The sequence below is a fragment of the Aotus nancymaae genome, unplaced genomic scaffold, assembly GCF_030222135.1.
Source record: "Aotus nancymaae isolate 86718 unplaced genomic scaffold, 86718_ANA_hifiasm-v0.15.2.pri h1tg000012l, whole genome shotgun sequence".
Lineage (NCBI taxonomy): Eukaryota > Metazoa > Chordata > Mammalia > Primates > Aotidae > Aotus > Aotus nancymaae.
In genome coordinates, this window is record NW_026988423.1 from 47,373,278 (window position 1) to 47,391,525 (window position 18,248).

General features: G+C 46.1%; 1 protein-coding gene across 3 annotated transcripts in view; it reads left to right on the forward strand.

The window, feature by feature from the left end:
- The first annotated feature begins 842 nt into the window (after window positions 1-842).
- The window catches only part of RFC2 (replication factor C subunit 2), a 28,958-nt gene continuing 11,552 nt past the window's right edge, over window positions 843-18,248 (forward strand). Inside the window, exons 1-5 of one of the 3 annotated variants that reach the window (XM_012449065.2) lie at window positions 843-994; window positions 3,098-3,167; window positions 5,468-5,509; window positions 6,435-6,541; window positions 9,572-9,673. In XM_012449065.2, coding sequence (XP_012304488.1) covers window positions 888-994; window positions 3,098-3,167; window positions 5,468-5,509; window positions 6,435-6,541; window positions 9,572-9,673 — 428 coding nt within the window. In that variant the 5' untranslated portion in view covers window positions 843-887. Of the gene's footprint in view, window positions 1,033-1,652; window positions 1,808-3,097; window positions 3,168-5,467; window positions 5,510-6,434; window positions 6,542-9,571; window positions 9,674-18,248 lie in introns of those variants that run through there. The other 2 variants (XM_064375652.1, XM_064375651.1) reach the window with 2 other exon arrangements.

Genomic DNA, 18,248 nt, shown 5'->3' on the forward strand with positions numbered 1-18,248 from the left:
CACTGCAGCCTCCACCTCCTGGGCTCAAGCAATCCTCCGCCTCCGCCTCCTGAGTAGCTGGAACTGTAGGTACGTGCCACCAGGCCCGGTTAATTTTTTTATTTGTATTTTTGTAGAGACGGGGGTGCGGGCGGGGTCTCACTATGTTGCCCAGGCTGGTCTCGAACTCCTGGGCTCAATCGCTCCTCCGGTCTCTGTCCCCGTAAGTGCTGGGATTACAGGGGTGAGCCACTGCTCCTGGCCTTGAGTCCCTATCCTCCTGGAATGAACATTGCATTTCCTCTGACATAGGGACGGTTTCGGTTTCCTCTTCGGCAAAATGGGGTGGGGGTGGGAATTCCCATTTGCAGCCGAGAATTCCTTGATAATAAACCTCGAGTGCCGAACGCCGTTGGGGTGCAGGAACCCACCCAACGGGAGCAGCTCACGGTGACATTCGGAGCAATCTGGAAAAGTAGGCACGGGGAGCCCCAGACGTCATCCTCAGACCCCGCTGACCAGCAGAGTCAGGAGGCTGGCGTTGTCCGTGTCCCGGCATCCGAGCCTGCGTTTGACAGCAACGCCCCCAGGCTCTCCTCCTCCTACGCCGCCGTGGAGCGGATCGTCCACACAAACCACACACAAACGTCCGTTTCGAGAGCGACCTGCTTTCTCGGAAGTCGTCGCAGCCAGATCTTGCCTTCCTGTTGCTCCCAGGCCGGACGCCTGGTCTCTAACAGCAACCGCGGTCTCCAGCGATGGCCGCCTGGGCACCGCTGGAACCCTCTGCGCAGGCGCGGAGAGGCGCAGGCACGCGGCTTCCGCTCGCGCCCGGCGGAAGGCGGGGGGGGCTTGCGTGATGACGTCACGAGACGGGCGTTCGGGTGGCGGGAAGAGGAGGCGCGAGAATGGAAGTGGAGGCCGGAGGTGGTGGCGCGAGCCAGCGGGAGGCCCAGGACCTTGCCCCTTCCTCCAGCAAGGTCCCTGGGAGCGCCGGCCACTATGAGCTGCCGTGGTGAGGCTCCAGGCCGTAAAGAATGGACGCGTTTGGATGTGAGGGTGGACGAGTGGCGGGCCGTGCTCCGAAGAAACTCGGGGGCCATGGGCTTGTTCTGGAGGATTCCGAGGGAGGAAGAGGCCCCAGGTGGTTGGTCTAAACTCTGCGAGCGGAGTCCCGCTGACAGCAATGCTTATGACAATTAGGGGTATCCCGGGTGGCCACCTACTCTGACCTAGCTGGTTTTTCAAAAATTTTTGTTCCCAGTAGTGTATGATAATCTAGTGTTTTTAAAAACCTCAGGCTGTTAAAAAAATATTGATTACATGTTGAAAATAATATTTTAGGTTCAATAACATTTACATTTAAAATTTTAAAAATCGAGACCCGGATTTTGCTGTGTTGTCCAGGCTGATGTCCAACTCATTGGCTCAAGTGATCCTCCTGCCTCAGTCTCCCAAGTAGGTGGGACTACAGGCATGCACTACCAAGCCCGGCTAATTTTCTTTTTTTTGAAATGGAGTCACACTCTGTCGACCAGGCTGGAATGCAATTGAACCTCTCCCGGGTTCAAGAGATTCTCCTGCCTCAGCCTCCCTAGTAGCTGGGATTACAGGCGTGTGCCACCACACCCTGCTAATTTTTGTATTTTTTGTAAAGATGGGGTTTCACCATGTTGGCCAGGCTGGTCTCGAACTCCTGACAACTGATCCACTCGCCTTGGCCTCCCAAAGTGATTACAGGCGTGAGCCATCGTACCCGGCCTAGACCTGGGGTTTTTGTCTAGCCAGCCATGCTGTGTACTTGGCACATGTCTGCAGAAACTGGCAGGTAAGGGATGAGAAAGGGGCTTGGTTGCACCCATGTTGTCATACCAAATGATGTCAGCGCAGTGTGGTGAGCCTCTTGTGACACGCAGATGGGGTTGTGGCACAGTGTCACATTGATCCAGATGGACTACTCTGGCCCTGCTCCAGCAGCAACAGGTGTTTTTCTGTTGTGGCAGGTTTGAAGCCTTTGCTGTGTAATTCTTACGCCCTTAACTTTTTTTTTTTTTTTTTGAGATGGAGTCTCACTCTGTTGCCCAGGCTGGAGTGCAGTGGCACAATCTCAGCTAACTGCAACCTCCACCTCCCAGGTTCAAGCGATTTTCCTGCCTCAGCTCCCAAGTAGCTGGGATTACAGGCACCTGCTATCATGCCCAGCTAATTTTTGTATTTTTTTTTTTTTTGAGACGGAGTTTCGCTCGTTACCCAGGCTGGAGTGCAATGGCACGATCTCGGCTCACCACAACCTCCGCCTCCTGGGTTCTGGCAATTCTCCTGCCTCAGCCTCCTGAGTAGCTGGGATTACAGGCACGTGCCACCATGCCCAGCTAGTTTTTTGTATTTTTAGTAGAGACGGGGTTTCACCATGTTGACCAGGATGGTCTCGATCTCTTGACCTCGTGATCCACCCGCCTCAGCCTCCCAAAGTGCTGGGATTACAGGCGTGAGCCACCGTGCCTGGCCCTAATTTTTGTATTTTTAGGAGAGACGGGGTTTTGCCATGTTGGTCAGGCTGGTCTGGAACTCCTGACCTCGTAGTCTGCCCTCCTCAGCCTCCCAAAGTGTTGGGATTACAGGCGTGAGCCACCGTGCCAGCCCCCCTTAACTTCAAGTGACACTCGGGCATCTTATTACATTTTATTTATTTGTTTATTGAAACAGTCTTTCTGTTACCCAGGCTGGAGCGGAGTGGTGTGATCTGAGCTCACTGCAACCTCTGCCTCCTGGGTTCGAGCCATTATCGTGCCTCAGCGTCCCAAGAAGCTGGGATTAGAGACACGCCCCACCACATTTGGCTAATTTTTGTATTTTTAGTAGAGATAGGGTTTCACCATGTTGGCCAGGCTGGTCTTGAACTCCTGACCTCAAGCGATCCACCTGCCTCGGCCTCCCAAAGTACTGGGATTACCATGCCGGGCTGTCATCTTACTACATTTAAAACCTGCAGCCATTTGGCACAGTTGTACTGAATGTATATAATTTTCCGACAAAGCTCTTGGGATGGCCTGTAAGTGCTTTTTTGGGGGGTAGTGGAAGATAACCATGTCAACATTTTTATGCATTTTCTTAATAGGGTTGAAAAATATAGGCCAGTAAAGCTGAATGAAATTGTCGGGAATGAAGACACCGTGAGCAGGCTAGAGGTTAGTGGCTTCTTGTTTGTATTTATTTATTTATTTTTTTTGAGATGGAGTCTCGCTCTGTTGCCAGGCTGGAGTGCAGTGGCGCAATCAGGGCTCACTGAACTTCTGCCACCTGGGTTCAAGTGATTCTCCTGCCTCAGCCTCCTGAATAGCTGGGACTACAGGCGCCCGCCACCACGCCCAGCTAATTTTTGTAGTTTTAGTAGAAAGGGGGTTTCACCATGTTAGCCAGGCTGGTCTCTATCTCTTAACCTGGTTATCTGCCCGCATCGGCCTCCCAGAGTACTGGGATTACAGGCATTAGCCGTAGCGCCAGGCATTACTATTTTTATTTTATTTTTTTGAGACGGAATCTTGCTCTGTCGCCGAGACTGGAGTGCAGTGGCACGATCTCGGCTCACTGCAGCCTCCGCCTCCCAGGTACAAGCAGCTTCCTGAGTAGCTGGGATTACACATATTAACTGCTAATATGTATGTGTTTTTAGTAGAGACGGAATTTCACCATCTTGGCCAGGCTGGTCTTAAACTTCTGACCTCGTGATCCACCCACTTCGGCCTCCCGAAGTGCTGTGATTACAGGCATGAGCCATCAGGCCCAGCCAAGTGGCTTTTTAAAAGATTGTCTAAGGCTGGGTGCAGTGACTCACACCTGTAATCCCAACACTTTGGGAGGCGAAGGCAGGCAGATCACTTGAGGCCAGGTGTTTGAGATCAGCCTGGGCAACATGGTGAAACCAGTCTCTATGAATTTAAAAATCAGCTGGGTGTGGTGGCACGTGCCTGTAGAGTCTGAGCTTCAAAGCAGGCATGGTGGCAAGTGCCTATAATCCCAGCTACTCTAGTGGATGTCGAGCCCAGGGGTTTGACGCTGCAGTGAGCTGTGATCACGCCACTGCACTCTAGCCTAGATGGCAGAGCAAGACCCTTACTCTGAGAAACAAAGAGTTTGGGCTTCATAGTGAGGACAGGGAGGGGTCAAGGATTTCAGTTAAGTAAAAATGTTTTTTTCTTTTTGAGACAGAGTTTCACTCTTGTTGCCCAGGCTGGAGCACAGTGGCGCAATCCTGGCTCACTGCAACCTCAGCTTCCTGGGTTCAAGCGATTCTCCCAGCTCAGCCTCCCGAGTAGCTGGGATTACAGGCATGCAAAACCATGCCCAGCACATTTTGTATCTTAGGTAGAGATGGGGTTTCTCCATGTTGGTCAGGGTGGTCCCGAAGTCCTGACGTCAGGTTATCCACCTGCCTTGTCCTTCCAAAGTGCTGGGATTACAGGTGTGAGCCACCATGCTGGGGAAAATGTTTTAATAGGTGTGTACTTTAGAAAGGTGGTTGTGGGTACAGGGTGGGAAGTGGATTTGAATCGGGCAGGATTGGAAGCACGGGAATGAGTTAATGGCCCATTATGGCAATCAGACAGAGGTAATGGGCTTCAGAAAGTGATAGTGGGGTTGGAGAGAAGTAAAGGGCCCTGGAGACAAGGAGGAGGATGAAGCCCTGGTACTTGAGATATTCGGGGTGAGCATGAGGCCAAACCAAGATGATGGTGACCTCAGCTTCGTGGCTTGGACAGTCCACGATGGGAAACATGGGTGGCGCCTCAGGTTTGTACAGAAGAATGAAGTGTTGAGTTTTGAAGATGCCGGGGTGAGGACCTGCAGTCCTAGCTGCTCAGGAGACCAAGGCAGGAGGATCTATTGAGCCCAGGGATCTGAGGCTGCAGTGAGCCTTGGTCATGCCACTGCACTCCAGCCTAAGTGACAGAGCGAGACCCATCTCTAAAAGAAGAAAAAGAAGTCCATGAGCTACCCAGTCCACATGGAGAAATCTGTAGCCACATTTACTATACAGGCTGTGTGTCTGGGGAGAGTCAGCTCTGAAAGCTTACAAATTAGCCAGGTTTTGTGTTTTTTTTTCTTTTTAAGACAGGGTCTCACTCTTGCCCAGGCTGGCGTGCAGTGGCGCAATCACAGCTCACTGCAGCTTCCACTTTTCAGGCTCAAGCGATCCTCTCACCTCAGCCTCCTGAGTAGCTAGGAGTACAGGCGCACACCAGTATGCCTGGCTAATTTTGTTTATTTTTTGGGGAGATGGGCTCACTATGTTGTCAAGGCTGCCCTCTAACTCCTGGCCTCAAGTGATCCTCCCGTCTTGGCCTCCCAAAGTACTAGGATTACAGGCATGAGCCACTGTGCTCAGCCAAGTTTTAACCTGCGTGTTTATTCTTTTTTCTATCTTTTTTAAAAATATAGTCATCCAGAAGCAAGTTTTAACCAGTTTTAATGATCATTTTTGCTTTAGGTCTTTGCAAGGGAAGGGAATGTGCCCAACATCATCATTGCGGTGAGTATGCAGCCTTGGGCCTGTTGAGCGTGGCAGTGTCTCCTCCCACTGCTCGCTGAAGTGCCGCCTTGTACACAGCGCTCCCTCCACAGACAGCCCCGTACCATTCCCCAGGCAAAGGGAAGTGTTTCACTCAAGTTAGTTGGGAGGCCTGGAGTTGGTTGCTGTGGTTTTTTTCGTTTTGTTTTGTTTTGTTTTATTTTTTTGATGGAGTCTTGCTCTGTCACCCAGGCTGGAGTGGTGCAATGGCATGATCTTAGCTCACTGCAGCCTCCACTTCCCAGGTTCAAGCGATTCTCCTGCCTCAGCCTCCCGAGTAGCTGAGATTACAGGCATGCGCCACCACGCCTGGCTAATTTTTTGTATTTTTAGTAGAGATGGGTTTCTTCATGTTGGTCAGCTGGTCTTGAACTCCAGACCTCAGGTGATCTGCCTGCCTCTGCTTCCCAAAGTGCTGGGATTACAGGTGTGAGCCACTGCGCCTAGACTTTTTTTTTTTTTTTTTGAGACAGCCTGGCTCTGTCACTCAGGCTGGAGTGCAGTGGTGTGATCTCAGCTCACTACAACCTCCGCCTCCCGGTTCAAGTGATTCTTGCACCTCAGCCTCCCGAGTAGCTGGGACTACAGGGGCATGCCACCATACCCAGCTAATTTTTGTATTTTTTAGTAGAGATGGGTTTTTGCCACATTGGCCAGGCTGGTGTCAAACTCGTGACCTCAGGTGATCTGCCTGCCTTGGCCTCCCAAAGTGCTGGGATTTCAGGCATGAGCCACTGTCCCTGGCCAGCTCCATTGATCTGTGTGTGCTGTGAGTGGGATGCGAGGGTTAGAGGGGACGGAGATGCAAACAGTGGTGAGCAGAACGCAGGAGCCACCTGCAGTCCTTCTGGTGGTTAGAAGCCCTTACTGGAGATCTTGTTCCCAGGGCCCGCCAGGAACTGGCAAGACCACAAGCATTCTGTGCTTGGCACGAGCCCTGCTGGGCCCAGCACTCAAAGATGCCGTGTTGGAACTCAATGCTTCAAATGACAGGTAGGTCTGAGTCGGGCCTGCAGGGTGGTGGGTGTTCTACATTGAGAATTGTTACACAAACAGCCTTTCTGTGCATTGGACTGTATTCGAATTTGGCCTTGCCAACTATGTGATTTTCTCCACTCCTTCCCAGTGAAAGAACATAAGAATTGCTCACTTGTTGACTTGCTGGTGTATTATTTTTTTTTAATGGATATTTTTTAAAACTTTTTTCTGGCTGGATATGGTGGCTCACACCTATAATCCCAGCACTTTGGGAGGCTGAGGCGGGTGGATCACCTGACGTCGGGAGTTTGAGACCAGGTGGGCCAACATGGTGAAACCCTGTCTCTACTAAAAATACCAGAATTAGCTGGGCATGGTGTCGGGCACCTGTAAACCCAGCTACTTGGGAGGCTGAGGCAAGAGACTCACTTGAACCCAGTAGAAGGAGATTGCAGTGAGCTGAGATTGCACCATTGCACTCCAGCCTGGGCAACAAGAGCAAAACTCTGTTTCAAAAATAAAAACAAAAAACAGTTTTTCTCTTTTTTGAAGTTTAAAAATTTTTGAAGAGATAGGGTCTTACTGTGTTCCTCAGGCTGATCTCAAACTTAGCCTCCAGCAGTCCTCTTGCTCTGGCCTCCCCAGTTGCTAGGACTGTACACCCACTCCACCGTGACAACTAATTTTAATGATGGGTTTTTGGTTTTGTTTTTTGTTTTTTTTTTTTGTAGAGATGGGATTTCACTATGTTGCCCAGGCTGGTGTTGAACTCCGGGGCTCAAGCAATCCTCCTGCTTCAGTTTTCCAAAGTGCTTAGATTACAGGCGTGAGCCACCGTGCTGGGATATTCAGCCAGTAAATATAATGCAAAATTCCAAAATGTGAAAAAAACCCAAATCTGAAACATTTCTGGTCTCAAGCATTAGAGATAAGGGATACTCAGCCTGTATATGTAAAATGTATGGAAGGCTGGCCAGGCATGGCGGTTCACATCTATAATCCCAGCACTTTGGGAGGCTGAGGCAGATGGATCTCTTGAGTCCAGGAGTCTGAGACCAGCCTGGGTGACGTAATGAAACCCCATCTCTGTATAAAAATAAATTGTACTGGAGGGTGTATATAAGTTAATGTGCAAATATTACACCATTTCATATAAGGGACATGTGCATCCGTGGATTTTGGTGTCTGAGGAAGGGCCTCGCACCAGTCCCCATGAACACCAAGGGACAGCTTCATATTGTTCACTCCTTGATTCTTCAGTTTGGGAAAACGTATGGAGGATATTGTCATCTGAAGATTCATGGTCTGAGATTTTGCTTATATGACCCGTTTTACCATCAGCAGAGTCTAGAATGTTGCTATTGGTGTCTCTGCAGTTCTTTTATTTTTTTTGAGACGGTCTTGTTCTGTCGCCAGGCTGGAGTGCGGTAGTGTGATCTCGGCTCACTACAACCTCTGCCTCCTGGGTTCAAGTGATTCTCCTGACTCGGCCTCCCGAGTAGCTGGGATTACAGGCATTAGCCACCACGTCCGGCTAATTTTTGCATTTTTAGTAGAGATGCGGTTTCACTGCATTGGCCAGGCTGGTCTTAAACTACCGGTCTCAAGTGGTCTGCCTGCTGTGGCCTCCCAAAGTGCTGGGATTACAGGTGTCAGCCACCATGCTTGGCCTACATTGCAGTTATTTCCTGATTCATCTAATAATTAGGAAGAGTCGTCCTCCCAGTTTTTTTATCTGTGCTGTTGTGGGTGGAAAATGAAAATTTTGAATTCTCAGCTGTGGTCAGTGAAAGTTTACAAGATAACAAAGGTGGTATATCTGAACCTCTGTTATATCTTTTGAAAGATAATATATCTCAAGCAATGCAGTTAAAAAACTGAAATATGAGGCACTATTGACAGTCTGTTTCGTTGTTGTTGTTTTTTTTTTTTTTAGGCAGGGTCTCTGTGTTGCCCAGGCTAGAGTGCAGTTTTGCCATCATGGCTCACTGCAGCCTCAGCCTCCCTGGCTCCAGTGATCTTCCTGCCTTGGCCCTCTGGATAGCTGGGACCACAGGTGCACATCACCACGCCCAGCTAATTTTTATATTTTTTGTAGAGATGGGCTTTCACCACGTTGCTCAGGCTTGTCTTGAACTCCTGAACTCAAGCGAGACTCCCAACTCGGCCTCCCAAAGTGCTGGGATTATAGGTGTGAGCCACTGTGCCTGGCCGACAGTCGTTTCTTTTCTTTCCACTGTTTTATCATTCTTCTAGGCAATTCCACCATTCTTTCATTTTCTTATTTTAACTTTTTTAACATGGTTGAGAGTAATTGATAAATTATGATGAACTCATTGCTAGGATGATGAAATGGCCAGCTGTTTCAAAATACAGGAAGAGTGAGGTCACTAAGACTCAGAACATATCTTAGATTACAAAAAGGTCAAGTGGCCACTGCACTCCAGCCTGGATGACACAGCAATACTCTGTCTAAACAAAACAAAGTATATATTTTCTTTTTTTTTTCCTGAGATGGAGGCTGGCTTTGTTACCCAAGCTGGAGTGCAGTGGTGTGATCTCGGCTTACTGCAACCTCCGCCTCCCAGGTTCAAGCAACTCTCCTGCCTCAGCCTCCTGAGTAGCTGGGATTACAGGTGTGTGCCACCACACCCAGCTGATTTTTGTGTTTTTAGTACAGACGGGATTTCATCACGTTGGTCAGGCAGGTCTCAAACTCCTGACCTTGTGATCCGCCTACCTCGGCCTCCCAAAGTGCTGGGAGCCACTGCACCAAGCCTTTTTTGTTCTTTGAAAGGCTTCCAAGAAAGAACAATAATCATAAAAATTTCAGTCCTCATAAATACTTAACAATTGCCCCAAAAAGAAACTCAAAAACGGAAATTGGGTTTTGTAGTCCCTGATACGCTGATTGTTTAAAAGTCCTCCTGAAGGCAACTGAATTAGTCTCAGAAGGTGCCAGTAAAAACCTGCTGTTCCCTGCTCAGATGTGCTTTATAAGTAAAAGAAAAAGAATTAAAAAAAAAAAACCTGTTTTTCTTTCAGGGGCATTGACGTTGTGAGGAATAAAATTAAAATGTTTGCTCAACAAAAAGTCACCCTTCCCAAAGGCCGACATAAGATCATCATTCTGGATGAAGCTGACAGGTAGCGTGCTTTGCCAAGTATATTTTAATCTTTATCTTTGAATCTGTCTTTGGGCTTTATTCAATCAGGATAAAAAGCACTTTTGTAGATTTGCTTATGTCTTCAACAAGCAGTTTCATAGGGGCCTGTGCCTTAAATCTTGTCTTTATTAAGTAACTTCTAAACATTTGTCTAAGATAGTTAATGTGCTGGTTTCAGCATCTCTTAAATTAATAGTTAAAAAAAAATTTTTTTTTGAGATAGAGTCTCGCTCTGTCACCCAGGCTGGATTACAGTGGCGCTATCTCTTCCCACTGCAACCTCTGCCTTCCAGATTCAAGCAATTCTCCTGCCTCAGCCTCCCGAGTAGCTGGGTCTGCAGGCACGCGCCACGACATCCAGCTAATTTTTGTATATTTTTAGTAGAGTTGGGGTTTTGCTTTGTTGGTCAGGCTGGTCTCAAACTCCTGACCTCAGGTGATCCGCCTGCCTCAGCCTCCCAAACTGCTGAGATTACAGGTGTGAGCCACTGTGCCCAGCTTGTAAAATTTTTTATTGTGGTTAAATGTACATAATTAACCATAACATAAAATTTACCATTTTAACAATTTTTGTTTTAAAGAAATTTTTTTTTATTGCATTTAGGTTTTGGGGTACATGTGAAGAACATGCAAGATTGTTGCATAGGTACACACATGGCAGTGTGATTTGCTGCCTTCCTCCCTATCACCTGTATTTGGCATTTCTCCCCATGCTATCACTCCCCAACTCCCCATCCGCTGCTGTCCCTCCCCTATTTCACCCCAACAGACCCCAGTGTGTAGTGCTCCCCTCCCTGTGTCCATGTGATTTCATTGTTCAGCACCCACCTATGAGTGAGAACATGTGGTGTTTGATTTTCTGTTCTTGTGTCAGTTTGCTGAGGATGATGGTTTCCAGGTTCATCCATGTCCCTACAAAGGACACAGACTCATCATTTTTTATGGCTGCATAGTATTCCATGGTGGATATGTGCCACATTTTCCCTGTCCAGTCTATCATTGATGGGCATTTGGGTTGGTTCCAGGTCTTTGCTATTGTAAACAGTGCTGCAGTGAACATTCATATGCATGTGTCCTTATAATAGAATTATTTATAATCCTTTGGATATATACTTAGTAATGGGATTGCTGGGTCAAATGGAATTTCTATTTCTAGGTCCTTGAGGAATTGCCATACTGTCTTCCACAATGGTTGAACTAATTTACACTCCTACCAACAGTGTAAAAGTGTTCCTATTTCTCCACATCCTCTCCAGCATCTGTTGTCTCCAGATTTTTTAATGATCGCCACTCTAACTGGTATAAGATGGTATCTCAATGTAGTTTTGATTTGCATTTCTCTAATGACCAGTGATGATGAGCATTTTTTCATATGTTTGTTGGCCTCATATATGTCTTCTTTTGTAAAGTGTCTCTTCATATCCTTCGCCCACTTTTCAATGGGCCTGTTTGTTTCTTTCTTGTAAATCTGTTTTAGTTCTTTGTGTATTCTGGATATCAGCCCTTTGTCAGACGGGCAGATTGCAAAAACTTTTTCCCATTCTGTTGGTTGCCGATTCACTCTAATGACTGTTTCTTTTGCTGTGCAGAAGCTGTGGAGTTTGATTAGGTTCCTTTTGTCTGTTTTGGCTTTTGTTGCCAATGCTTTTGGTGTTTTGGTCATGAAGTCCTTGCCTATGCTTATGTCCTGAATGGTTTTGCCTAGATTTTCTTCTAGGGTTTTTATGGTGTTAGGTCTTATGTTTAAGTCTTTAATCCATCTGGAGTTAATTTTAGTGTAAAGTGTCACGAAGGGGTCCAGTTTTTGCTTTCTGCACATGGCTAGCCAGTTTTCCCAACACCATTTATTAAACAGGGAATCCTTTCCCCATTGCTTGTTTTTGTCAGATTTGTCAAAGATCACATGGTTGTATATGTGTGGTGTTGCCTCCAAGGCCTCTGTTCTGTTCCATTGGTCTATATCTTTGTTTTGGTACCAGTACCGTGCTGTTTTGATTACGGTAGCCTTGTAGTATAGTTTGAAGTCCGGTAGTGTGATGCCTCCAGCTTTGTTCTTTTTGCTTAGAATTGACTTGGCTATGCGGGCTCTCTTTTGGTTCCATATGAAATTTAAGGTGGTTTTTTCCAGTTCTGTGAAGGTCATTGGTAGCTTGATGGGGATAGCATTGAATCTGTAAATTACTTTGGGCAGTATGGCCATTTTCACAGTATTGATTCTTCCTAACCATGAGCATGGAATGTTTCTCCATCCGTTTGTGTCCTCTCTTATTTCGTTGAGCAGTGGTTTGTAGTTCTCCTTGAAGAGGTCCTTTACATTCCTTGTTAGTTGTATTCCTAGGTATTTTATTCTCTTTGTAGCAATTGTGAATGGCTTTAAGTCTGTTATTGGTGTACAGGAATGCTTGTGATTTTTGCACATTGATTTTGTATCCTGAGACTTTGCTGAAGTTGCTTATCAGTTTCAGGAGATTTTGGGCTGAGTCAGTGGGGTCTTCTAAATATACAATCATGTCGTCTGCAAATAGAGACAATTTGACTTCCTCCTTTCCTAATTGAATAGCCTTTATTTCTTTTCTTGCCTAATTGCTCTGGCTAGAACTTCCAATACTATATTGAATAGGAGTGGTGAGAGAGGGCATCCTCGTCTAGTGCCAGATTTCAAAGGGAATGCTTCCAGTTTTTGCCCATTCAGTATGATATTGGCTGTTGGTTTGTCATAAATAGCATGTATTATTTTGAGATACATTCCATCAATACCTAGTTTATTGAGGGTTTTTAGCATAAAGGGCTGTTGAATTTTGTCAAAGTCCTTCTCTGCATCAATTGAGATAATGTGGTTTTTGTCTTTGGTTCTGTTTATGTGGTGAATTACGTTTATAGACTTGCATATGTTGAACCAGCCTTGCATCCCCGGGATGAAGCTTACTTGATCATGGTGGATAAGCTTTTTGATGTGCTGTTGTAATCTGTTTACCAGTATTTTATTGAAGATTTTTGCATCTATGTTCATCATGGATATTGGCCTGAAGTTTTCTTTTCTTGTTGAGTCTCTGCCAGGTTTTGGTATCAGGATGATGTTGGTCTCATAAAATGATTTGGGAAGGATTCTCTCTTTTTGGATTATTTGGAATAGTTTCAGAAGGAATGGTACCAGCTCCTCTTTGTATGTCTGGTAGAATTTGGCTGTGAACCCATCTGGACCTGGACTTTTTTTGGGTGGTAGGCTAATTGCTGCTTCAACTTCAGCCCTTGTTATTGGTGTATTCAGGGTTTCGACTTCTTCCTGGTTTAGGCTTGGGAGGGTGCAGGTGTCCAGGAGTTTATCCATTTCTTCCAGGTTTATGTGCATAGAGTTGTTTGTAGTAATCTCTGATGATGGTTTGTATTTCTGTGGAATCTGTGGTGATATCCCCTTTATCGTTTTTTATTGCATCTATTTGATTATTCTTTCTTTTCTTTTTTATTAATCTGGCTAGTGGTCTGTCTATTTTGTTGATCTTTTCGAAAAACCAGCTCCTGGATTTATTGATTTTTTTTGAAGGATTTTTTGTCTCTGTCTCCTTCAGTTCTGCTCTGATCTTAGTTATTTCTTGTCTTCTGCTAGGTTTTGAGTTTTTTTGATCTTGCTCCTCTAGCTCTTTCAATTTTGATGATAGGGTGTCAATTTTAGATCTTTCCTTGCTTCTCATGTGGGCATTTATTGCTATATATTTTCCTCTAGACACTGCTTTAAATGTGTCCCAGAGATTCTGGTACGTTGTGTCTTCATTCTCGTTGGTTTCGAAGAACATCTTTATTTCTGCCTTCATTTCATTGTTTATCCAGTCAACATTCAAGAGCCAGTTGTTCAGTTTCCATGAAGTGGTGCAGTTCTGAGTTAGTTTCTGAATTCTGAGTTCTAACTTGATTGCACTGTGGTCTGAGAGACTGTTTGTTATCATTTCCGTTCTTTTGCATTTGCTGAGGAGTGATTTACTTCCAATTATGTGGTCAATTTTAGAGTAGGTGTGATGTGATGCTGAGAAGAATATATATTCTGTGGATTTGGGGCGGAGTGTTCCGTAAATGTCTATTAGGTTTGCTTGGTCCAGATCTGAGTTCAAGTCCTGGATATCCTTGTTAATTTTCTCTCTTTGATCTAATATTGACAGTGGGGTGTTAAAGTCTCCCACTATTATTGTGTGGGAGTCCAAGTCTCTTTTTAAGTCATTAAGAACTTGCCTTATGTATCTGGGTGCTCCTGTATTAGGTGCATATATATTTAGAATCATTAGCTCTTCTTGTTGCATTGATCCTTTTACCATTATGTAATGTTCTTCTTTGTCTCTTTTGATCTTTGTTGGTTTAAAGTCTGTTTTATCAGAGATGAGAATTGCAACTCCTGCTATTTTTTTGCTTTCCATTTGCTTGGTAAATCTTCCTCCATCCCTTTATTTTGAGCCTTTGTGTATCCTTGCATGTGAGATAGGTTTCCTGGTTACAGCACACTGATGGGTTTTGGCTTTTTATCCAATTTGCCAGTCTGTGTCTTTTGATTGGGGTGTTTAGCCCATTTACATTTAGGGTTAATATTGTTATGTGTGAATTTGATCCTGCCATTTTGATGCTAGCTGGCTGGCTGTTTTGCCCGTTAGTTGATGCAGTTTCTTCATTATGTCGATGCTCTTTACCATTTTATGTGTTTTTGTAGTGGCTGGTACTGATGGTTCCTTTCTATGTTTAGTGCTTCTTTCAGGAGCTCTTGTAAAGCAGGCCTGGTGGTGATAAAATCTCTGAATAATTGCTCGTTCGTAAGGATTTTATTTCTCCTTCGCTTATGAAGTTTAGTTTGGCTGGATATGAAATTCTGTGTTGAAAGTTCTTTTCTTTGAGGATGTTAAATATTGGCCCCCACTCTCTTCTGGCTTGTAGAGTTTCTGCTGAGAGATCTGCTGTGAGTCTGATAGGTTTCCCTTTGTGAGTAACCCGACCTTTCTCTCTGGCTGCCCTTAGCATTTTCTCCTTCATTTCAACCCTGGTGAATCTGACGATTATGTGCCTTGGGGTTGCTCGTCTTGAGGAATATCTTTGTGGTGTTCTCTGTATTTCCTGGACTTGAATGTTGGCCTGCCTTGCTAGGTTGGGGAAGTTTTCCTGGATAATATCCTGAAGAGTATTTTCCAACTTGGATTCATTCTCTCCGTCACATTCAGGTACACCTATCAAACGTAGATTAGGTCTTTTCACATAGTCCCATATTTCTTGGAGACTTTGCTCATTCCTTTTTACCCTTTTTTCTCTAATCTTGCCTTCTCATTTTATTTCATTGAGTTGATCTTCGACCTCTGATATCCCTCCTTCTGCTTGGTCAGTTCGACTGTTGAAACTTGTGTATGCTTCGCGAAGTTCTCGTGTTACGTTTTTCAGCTCCATCAATGCACTTATATTCTTCTCTAAGTTGTTTACTCTCGTTAGCATTTTGTCAAATCTTTTTTCAAGGTTCCTAGTTTCTTTGCATTGGGTTAGAACATGTTCTTTTAGCTCAGTGAAATTTCTTGTTGACCACCTTCTGAAGCCTGATTCTGTCAATTCATCACACTCATTCCCATCCAGCCTTGTTCCCTTGCTGGTGAGGAGTTGTGATCCCTTGTAGGAGGAGAGGCTTTCTGGTTTTGGGTGTTTCATCCTTTTTGCTCTGGTTTCTTCCCATCTTTGTGGATTTATCCAAACCTATCGTCTTTGTAGTTGTTGACTTTCAGATTGGGTCTCTGAGTGGACGTCCAGTTTGTTGATGATGGCGTTATTTCTTTCTGTTTCTTAGTTTTCCTTCTACCAGTCAGGTCCCTCTGCTGTAGGACTGCTGAGGTCCACTCCAGGCTCTGCTTGCCTGGGGATCACCTGCAGCGGCTGCAGAACAGTAAGGGTTGCTGCCAGTTTCTTCTGCTATCTTTGTCCCAGAAGGATACCCGCCAGGTGTCAGTCTGAGCTCTCCTTTATGAGGTGACTCTTTGTATATACAAGGGTCAGGGAGCTGCTTGAGGAGACAGTCTGTCCTTTATAGGAGCTCAAGTGCTGAGCTGTGAGCTCTGTTGTTCATTCACAGCTGCTGGGCAGGTACATTTAAGCCTGCTGCAGCAGAACTCATAAACCCCCTCCCTTTTTTTCCCCCCAGGTGCTCTGTCCTGGGGAGTTAGGGCTTTATTTATGAGTTTCTGTCATGCGACTGCCTTTTTTCAGGGCTACCCTGCTCAGCAAGGAGGCAGCCTAGTCACTGTCTGCCTGCAGAGGCTTTGCTGAGCTGCTGTGGGCTCCGCCCAGCTGCCATGTGAACTTCCCTGCAGTCCTGTTAAGAACTGCCTCAGCAATGGTGGCCCACCTCTGTAATGGCAGACTCTCTCTGTAATGGCAGGCTGCCTCCGTAGTGGTGGACTGCCTTGGTAATGGCGGATGCCCCTCCCCCACAGAGCTGGCCCGTCCTGGGTTCAGCTGTGCTTGCTGTGAAACTCTCAATCCAGAGCATTTCCGATTACTGTTTTTTTGTGGGGGTGGGACCAGCCAAGCCTGATCACCTGGCTGACTGCCTCAGACCCCCCCCGCTTTTTTTTTTTTTCCAGTTGAATGGGCGACTGTCTCCCAGGTGTTCCAGTTGCCTGTTGAAAAGGCGCCGGGATCTGTGTGATTTCCCGTGCGGCAACCCACTGCACTGGCTGAAACAGCCAAGCAGAGATTCGTGGTGCTTTTTTGCCCAGGAATCTCCTGGCCTGGCTCCCTGTTTCAGTTCCCTTTTTATTAGTCGAATGGGCGACTCTGTCTCCTAGGAGCTCCAGTCGCCAGCTAAAACAGAGCTGGGACCCATATATTTTGTGCAGAGATCTGCCACGTCGGCTAAAACAGCCGCGCTGGCCACCCGTCGGGCTTCTCCGCCTGGGAATCTCCTGGTCTGTGGGCAATAAAAATCCGTCTGGAAATGCGGTGTCCACTCACCCTCCATGCTTTTGCTGGGAGCTGCAATCCTGAGCTGCTCCTAATCAGCCATCTTGGATCCGTCCACATTTTAACAATTTTTAAGTGTATAATTCAGTGGCATTTAGTACAGTCACAATATTGTGCAACTATCACAACACTGTGGTTGGTATAAATGAAAAGTTTGAGGCCAGGCCTGGTGGCTCATGCTTGTAATCCCAACATTTTGGGAGGCCAAGGCAGGCAGATCGCTTGAGGTCAGTTTGAGACCACCCTGGCCACCATGGAAACCCCGTCTCTACTAAAAATATAAAAATTAGCCGGACGTGGTGGCGTGCACCTGTAATCCCAGGTACTCGGGAGGCTGTGGCAGGAGAATCGCTTGTACCTGGGAGGCGGAGGTTGCAATGAGCCAAGACTGTGCTACTGCACACCAGCCTGCGCAACAGACCAAGAGTCTGTCTCAAAAAAAAAAAATGTTTTTTAAATGTAGCAGTAATTTGTGTTCTTTGAAGAAAATTTAAATGTATTAATACCTTGCTTTCTTTTTATTTATTTATTTTTGAGATGGAATCTCTCTTTGTTGCCCAGGTTGGAGTGCAGTGGCACAATCTTGGCTCATTGCAACCTCTGCCTCCTGGGTTCAAGTGATTCTCCTGCCTCAGTCTCAAGAGTAGCTGGGACTACAGTTGTGCACCACCAAGCCCAGCTAATTGTTTTTTGTATTTTTAGTAGAGATGGAGTTTTGCCATGTTGACCAGGCTGGTCTTGACTCCTGACCTCAAGAGATCTGCCTGCCTTGGACTCCCAAAGTGCTGGGATTACAGGTGTGAGCCACTGCCCAGCCATTAATAGCTTGCTTTATTTTTTCTTTTTTTATACACTATGAATTTTTACATAGTTGAGATCGTAATATATATAATTTTTGTATCCTGGTTTTTCCTTTTAATGTTACAGGCAGTGCTCTACATTATGATAATCTTGCAAACATAGGCTTTTTTGTAATTTTGAACATTTTTTTTGTAGAAATAGAGGTCTCACTGTGTTGCCCAGACTGGTCTTGAACTCCTGGTCTCAAGCAGTCCTCTCACATCAGCCTCTTGAGGTGGAAGGATTGCTTGAGCCCAGGAATTCAAGGCTGCAGTGAGCTGTGATTGCACCATTGAGACACAGCCCAGGTGAAAGAAAGCAAGATCCTGTCTCTTAAAAAAAAAAAAGGAAGAAAGAAAGAAAAGCTGGCAGCCGGTGTCACAACTCTTCATTTTTTGTTTGGAGACAGAGTCTTGCTCTGGCACCATCTTAGCTCATGGCACCGTCTGCCTCCCAGATTCAAGCAGTTCTCCTGCCTCAGCCTCCCGAGTAGCTGGGATTACAGGCGCTCGCCACCACACCTGGCTAATTTTTGTATTTCTAGTAGAGACAAGACTTTACCATGTTGGCTAGGCTGGTCTTGAACTCCTGACCTCGTGATTTGCCCACCTTGGCCTCCCAAAGTGCTGGGATTATAGGCGTGAGCCACCTCACCCAGTGACTCTTCTCTTGCATTTAATGTCATGAAGGGCTGGAGAGAGAACCAGTTCCCACAAGTGTGATGGCAGCCACTGTAGATGGTG